The sequence below is a fragment of the Geospiza fortis genome, unplaced genomic scaffold (genome assembly GCF_000277835.1).
Source record: "Geospiza fortis unplaced genomic scaffold, GeoFor_1.0 scaffold173, whole genome shotgun sequence".
Taxonomy (NCBI): Eukaryota; Metazoa; Chordata; class Aves; order Passeriformes; family Thraupidae; genus Geospiza; species Geospiza fortis.
In genome coordinates this window covers 4,103,267-4,110,603 of record NW_005054334.1, presented here as the reverse complement: position 1 = coordinate 4,110,603, position 7,337 = coordinate 4,103,267, and the positions used below count along the sequence as shown (strand labels likewise).

The following is a 7,337-nucleotide window of genomic DNA, read 5'->3' as shown; positions in this document are numbered from 1 at the left end:
CATCCTACAACCCCTTCTATCCCCCCAAAATTCCACACTTTGCCCACACCTCCCCTTGTATCTGGAGTCTCCACTGACTTGGGAATAGCCACAATCCTTAACACTGCTCTTTTGCTGGGAGAAAAATGACTTTTACTGTGGGAGGGTACAAAAAATGCAGGCTGATCACTGTGCCTCCCAGTTCCTGCCACGTGCAGTACCTGCAGGCAGCACTGTAAGGCCAAAAGCAGAGGCAAGAGAGACTGGGCAAGGCAGCCCTGAGCTTGGCCCCTGCACAGGGTAGCAGAGCAAGGCACTAGTGGAATTATCACAGATGCCATGAGGCTGTCACCTCCTGGTAATTTTGCTGTCATTAGGTGCTGCTCATAATGAGAAATCCTGATTTTACTGTGGTTCTGGTATGCTGTCCATAATTAGTGCGGAGTCCTTTAATACTAATTACCTTAGGTATTAGTTCCTTAAACATCAATTCAAAAAATCACATGAAAATTTACCTCTTCCTCAAATGAGTCATGAGTTAACACAGGGGTACTTGCAATGCACTACTTAGACTTGCTTAATTAGTTAATCTCTGTAAAGGGGTTTCAAATGCATGAAGAGCTATCAAACTGCTAAGTGCATTATCTCCAATTAATTTTGTGCAACTACATCTTCACTACCAAGAGGGTCTTTAGAGTGCTGAGGAAAGGAAAAGGAGACATTGCTTCTAATTTTAAAAGTAACTAATACAGAAAAAAGGGACTTAATTGAAAGATGATTTGACATGATGGGAATAATTGTGAATACACTGTTTCTTTTGTTTCAGCCAGAGCTGAATATTCGAGATTCATTTTTATCCTTCCTTTGCCTTTGTTAGTCTCTGGTTTCTTGGTTCCATCTCCTCTTGGCCTTAATGCTCTCCCTCTCCCTCACTGAGTATTAACCCTCTCTCACAAATTTATTACTACCTTACTTTCAAATTTATTACTACCTGGAATCACTGAGTTTACACCCTCATACAAATGGTAAGGGATTTGTTCCAAAAGAAGCCTCACGGACTTCCCTTCAGAAGAAGACACTACAGGGCCAGAGCAGAGGTCCTGCAAGAGAACAGGGCCACATCCAGCCCAGGCAGTCGTATTCCCTGGACCACTGTGGTAGCCAGTAAGTTCTTACTGAGTCATTCAAAGTTTTCTATTCTCTATAGAGCTTACATGCCTTGTTAAATATTCTCATTTTACTTCACCCATTAACAATCTGCTTTTGGTGGAGTTCTCTCAAAATGGGTTCTTTGTGCTAATACTCTGTCTAGCTGGCAGCTTTATTCAGGCCAGCTACATTGAATTGGCCTTCCCCAAGAACCTATTTCCTGGGTTCTTTTTCTTCCACTGAGACTAACAAAAGAGAAGAACTTGTTGTTGCTGTTGTTGTTGCTGAGTCTGATTTGTGTTTAGAGGTTTTCACTTGCCTATTCTTTCTTTTTCAATAATGATTAATCATCACTTCTCCTTGCTGACTGCTGAGGTCCCCATGTGAAAAATTCAGGCAGCTTGTTTCATACCAACATGCCTGAGCAGTGGTTATGCAGTAGAGTCCATATCACAGGGTTTGTGAAGGGGACAGGTAATGTGCATCTGCAATAAATTTCTATCACATCTGGGCATTCACTTAGCAGTTATTTGAAAACTTAATGTAATTAATTAATTTACCTTATTTTATCCAAAAGAAACTGGAATAGAGAATAGACTATTATATGGCTACAGCTTTATTCTCTGCACACTGTATAATAACAGCTTAACCTGTTGGATGGGACATTTCTCTAGTAAGCCAGAGCTGTGTACATGGTGATCCTCAGCACAGCAAGTTCTCAGGGAAAGAATTTCTGCCACCAAACCAGAGAAACCTCTCCAATCCCTCCCCAATTCAGTTCCACAAAAGGAACCAGTGAGAGATATTCACTGTTATCCAATCCAGTGGATACTGATTTAGCTGAAGGGCCTGATCTGCTCTAATCAGGCTATCTAGCTGAAGTGTAGGTACCTAAGAGAGCAGCTGGAAAATGGGTAAGTTGTTAGGGGGTACAGAAAGAAGAACAGGCCTACGAGAAGAAGCAAAGAAAGCTTCTTGCCCTTCCACACCTTCACCACTTGCATGTTTGTACAAAAGCTTACAGGGTTCCTCCCCTTCATCTGGTATATCCATACAGTCCATACACACAGTGTGAGATGGGTAAGCCAGAAACTATTAAGAAAATAGTTGAACTAGAAGAAAGCCAGAAACTATTAAGGAAATCCTAGATTGTCTCAACCTCAACCTGAAGCCCTAACTGAAGGATTAATGTGGTGGCCAAGGATCACTTAATTCACGTGGGTGTCCCTCCTGCCTCTGACAGAAAGGTGGAATGGAGCCTGAAGAGACTATGACTGCTACCAGATCCAAAATGAAGGGATGGAGCTACCTGAATACTGAAACCTGAAGTTAACCTGAAGCCTGACTTTCCTGAGGGGCATTTCCACAGAATAAACCTAATTGCAGGAACTTATCAATAGTTAGCCAAAGAGGTGACAGGGCAGGGAGCACCCAGCAAAGTCTCAATGAACAGTCCAAGATTTTTGTTCCCTCCCCTTCATGACTGTGAAAAAAAGGGGTAAAAAATTTCTTCCTCAAAGGGTTCTCTTTCATACCAACATTTCAAAAGATCAATTGCCAATAAATTAAGACAAAACAAGAAACAATGTATGTCCTAGTGGCAAGGGAAGATGCACTCCCTCTCTGTCCCTGTCACGTCAGAAGAGCAGCTCCAGCAGAGCCCTCTGGGCCGCACTGTGCCCTCACAGCAGCACTGGTGTGACGTAGTTGGCAGGGAAGAGCCCCAGTTCCCCACGCAGGCGTCCCTTCCACCAGGAGGGGTTGGAGCTGTCCAGGACCTCCAAGATGTCCCCAGTGCGGAATCCCAGCTCATCGTGCTCCAGAGCATCGAAGTCGTACAAGGCACGGACCCACAGCGTTCGCTGGAATGGAGAGGAGAGACAGGTAGGGAACAAGGAGCCAGGACTGTGAAAGATCATCTTTGCCACCCCTCTTAAGACCCAGTAAATACATTCACTAAGCAAGGACAAGCAGTGCTGAATTTTAGACCAACTTGCAATTAAACCAGGAAGTGGCCAAGATGGCAGGAAGGAGGGACCAATTAACTGGGACACCTGAGGGATGGTGTTTGGTTTCTCAGCAGCCCCAGTGTATTTGTGGGAATTTGCACCATAAGGGGAAAAGTCAGACTGAGAGCAGGTCCTTAGGAAGTTGTGTTCTCATGGCTCTGCTGCCTCTGCCCTGTAAGGGCAGCCAGGAAAGCCACATCTCAAGCCAGTTATGGGAGCACAGAAGCACTCCTGCCTGAGACCTGCTGGGCTGTAACTATTAGGGAATGGTTCTAGGGAGCTGGTCTGTGCTGGTACAGATATAAAAATGTGTCCTCGGCCAGTTGAGGACTGAGAGCGCCCACACACAGGCAAGAGTAGAGAACATTGTAAAGAAGGATAAAGAAGGATACTTGTTCTTTCAGGTACTTTTGGGGCATAAGAAAGGGTCTTAAACCTTCTTCAGACTCTCCCCAAGGTCAGGTCCCTGAGATCCAAAGGATTTAGTGTGTGTTTGGGTATACCAGTTTATTTGGAGTGTGCACTGTAATGTGCACTATGGTTAGATTATTTTTCTAAAGGACTTTGCAGTCAATCTCCCAGATTTCTTTGGCCAGAAATCATATTTTAAAGGACATGGCTTGGGCTTCTTTCTGGGAAATTGCTGGCATCCACACCACAGGGCATGGATAATTTAGGAGGTATATCTGGCAGGAACAGAGGGAGAGATCTGTTTGAAGGCAGACAAATTTTGATAAATCTTCCATTCAGGGCCCTGCTTAGACTTCGCCCCTAGTTATTTGGTTGGACATATAGAACTTCCTATAATTGGATTTGTGAATTCTACATCACTGATGGGATGTGGCAGGCAAAAGCGTGTTGTTCTTCATTGCCACAGCCTCTGAGGAATGAAAACCACTGTATTTTAAGCTGGATTACAATAAAGATTCGGGGCTTTTGCCAAGAAAAGAGACATGCCCCTATTTTTTAACATGTTTCAAACAATCTAATCCAATCTGATCTTTTTCACTCATTCTTGAGAAAGGTCTGCTGTCCTTCCCTTCTCTCCTTGGATCTAGGTTCTCTGGTTATGGAGAGAGACATAACCAGACATTTAAGATGAACATTTCTTCAAGGAAGAGGAGCATCCTTAGGTCACACTGAGCTGATGGGGAAATATTTGTAGCTGGCAGTGGAGTCACAGGCTGAGGCAGAGAAAGACACAACATTCTGTGTGGGCATTCACACAGTGGAACTTGGCAGAGCAGGGAGTGACTAAAGGTCAAGTGCCAGGCTTGGATCCTGTAGGGAGTGGTCTGGGGTGTCTGTGGGCGTCACACCCACATCCACTGTGCTAAGAGGCTCTGACAGCCAAGGGTGTCAGGTAGGTGAGCCCCGCTTTGATGGCAAAGGAGGTCTGAGAGATGTGCCAGGCACAGACAAGTAGAGCTGGGCAATCTCAGGCCTTCTCAGGACTGCAAAAATTAATGGGAGAGACGGTGTGACTACAAGTGCATTGCAAGACAGGAGAAGCATTGTAGTATGGTATAGTATCATGAGGCTGCTCTCCACAGAACTTAAAAAATGTACTGCACATTTAGCTACTGACATCAGTCGCCGCCTGGCTGTGGTGGCAAAGACAATTGAAAGCCCTGTGCATTAATGGACATGAAGTTCTACTAGAAGAGATCATTAGGCTTTCAGAAATGTCTTCTGCTGGACTGGTCTCGTGTTTGATCAAAATCCATGGGTGAGCTTGTGCTCATTCCAGTGTCCCAGATGGGGATTATCCCTATTTTGCTGAGCTCATGCTAAGTTCCCTCTTCCACTGAGGCTGCATAAGACTGATCTTGAGAGCAGTTACTGGAACTATGCTCACATAACACTGTAGTCCGGCCCTCAGAGTGTCCCAGGAGCAGGTTCAGGTGGCTGGGATAAAGTCATGAGGCTCAGAAATGTCTTGTAAGACATGGCCTGGTAGGCAAAATACACTGCTTCTCATGCAAGCTCCACCTCCATGTAGGTGACATGGTGCAGACTACTTGGCCATTGCTAAGGGACCAGTGACTTGGGCAGAGGAGGCCTCCCAGGTGCATCACCTACCGGTGTCTGCTGGTGCAGAGGGTCTGTGTGTCTCCTCTGCATGGCTCCTGCACTTCCTTGGCCATGATCCCTTAGTCTGTGCATCATGTCATTCCTGTCCAGACTCCCACCATATCTTTCCTAGAAAGAAAATAGCAGCAGAAAAGTCATGTTGCTGTGGTTTTGGCTGGAATAGAGGTGATTTTCTTCGTAGTAGAAGTAGCTGGTATAATGCTGTGTTTTGGATTCAGTATGTGAATACTGCTGATAAGACACTAATGTTTCAGTTGCTGCTAAGCAGTGGCTCACTCTAAATCAAGGACTTCTCAGTATCTGGCCAAAGGGATATTCCATACTCTGGAATATCATACCCAGTATATAAACTGGGGGGAGTTGGCCAGAAGAGGCTAACAACTGGTCAGGGACTGGCATCAAGGTGATAAGCAATTGTATTGTGCATCAATTCTTTTTCTTGAGTTTTATTCCTCTCTCTTTGTTATTTCCTTTTAAATACACAGAAAATGATAATAACAACTATTATTACTACTACTACTACTGCTACTATTTACTCAATTTCAATTATTAATTTGTTCTTATCTCAACCCAAGAGTTTTACCTTTTTCTTGATTCTTTCTCTACTCCCACCCACAGGAGGAGGAGTGAGTGAGTGGCTGCATGGTACTTAGTTGCCAGCTGAGATTAAACCATGACACATATATATTCTGAGATGTATAAATGAGGGGATTTAAGAGTTAGTGGGCAAAGAGTCAGGACCAAGCCTGCACATCAATAACTTTAGATGTCTGCTTCCAATAAAGTCCCTGTGCTCCAGTTCTGCAAGTAATGACCCTCATGGAAGAGGTCAGCTTAGATGCTCTGTTTTGGATTTTACTTTTTAGGAACTGAAAGCTGACTCAGCTGTGTTTCACAGCTGCTGGGACAAATGGTCAGAGAGGGGCTTTTTTGGTCTCTGAGACTTTTGGAGAAAAACTAAGGCTGTTCTAACTCACAGATAAAAACCATGCTTGCCAAGGGGACTTCAGCCAATCTGGAGTTATTATGACCCAGTTCTGTCCCCTCCTTGCTCTTCCTCTGTCCCATATGCTGGGTGAACATCAGTTGTGCTGATACAGCTGACTGTATCTGAGGACTCACTACTTTACTTTTTCTTGGGCTGCTCCATAGTGTAAAGGGCAGCAAGTAGGCTTATAAATCTAGTACCCAAAATAGCCAAAGAAGAATGAGACAAAATCAAATTCAAAGAAAAGTAGCCGTATGACCACATATCTAAGACATATCAACACAAATGGCCCAGGCAGATGGAGAGAAGAAGTAGGAAACATCTAGGAAACAAGTTCTCTTTTGTGTGCACAGCTGAGAGATGCAGATTTTTGACAAAATGACTGCTCACTCACTACCAAGCAATAAAAGCCAATGTTTCATATGCCTGGGCTTGATGTCCCGGGCCCTTGTTCCTGGTAGTACCTGTTGCTGCTGCAGTATGGGAACAGGATGCTCTACATATCTCCTGGATACAGAAGAATGATCTTCTCCAGCTGCTCCTCCCATGTGGAATCCTTCCCGACCTATCCGTTCCAGGCTCCCACCATGCCTTTCCTGAAGGAAGATCACAAAAGTGAGGTCAGGTTTTGCTTCCTACCATATCCTTGACTAAAGCTGTGCAATCATTGCACACTGGGCACTATCACTACTCACTATTCTGAAGCCTCATTCAAATAAAAGATCCCGCCTCTCTGAACAGAAGAACAAATCAGGAATCCTGTATTTTAGATCTTTGTACCCACTCTCCATCTGAAGTCAGGGTAGTACTGGGAGGTGCTGGGCTGAAAATATGGCTACTGATGTGAAGATCAGCACAGGAGGCCAAGCTCTTTCTTGAAACACTGCCCTTAGAATCCATTTGTCTCTGAACTGAAATTTATATATTACAATCATTTTATCATATGGCTGTAGCATCTAAAAATTTGAATTGTGAACAGAAACTCCATTGTGATGGGTGCTAAACACACTCTGCTGTGCCCATGACCATAATAAATGTACAGAGAGTTTGCCAAAGCAAACTTGAGTTCTGTTCTTTCATTTGCCTGTCTGCATCTTGGAGCAAATGCATCTCTTTCC

At 44.3% G+C, this 7,337-nt stretch overlaps 1 protein-coding gene across 1 annotated transcript in view; it reads right to left on the bottom strand.

Moving 5' to 3' along the window:
- Nucleotides 1–2,810: 2,810 nt before the first annotated feature.
- Nucleotides 2,811–7,337, bottom strand: part of GRAP2 (GRB2 related adaptor protein 2) — a 13,219-nt gene continuing 8,692 nt past the window's right edge. The window contains exons 5-7 of the mRNA XM_031057739.1: nucleotides 6,684–6,815; nucleotides 5,220–5,339; nucleotides 2,811–2,990 (exon numbers count right to left, since the gene is read on the bottom strand). Of these exons, the coding sequence (XP_030913599.1) occupies nucleotides 2,811–2,990; nucleotides 5,220–5,339; nucleotides 6,684–6,815 (432 nt within the window). The remainder of the gene's footprint in view (nucleotides 2,991–5,219; nucleotides 5,340–6,683; nucleotides 6,816–7,337) is intronic.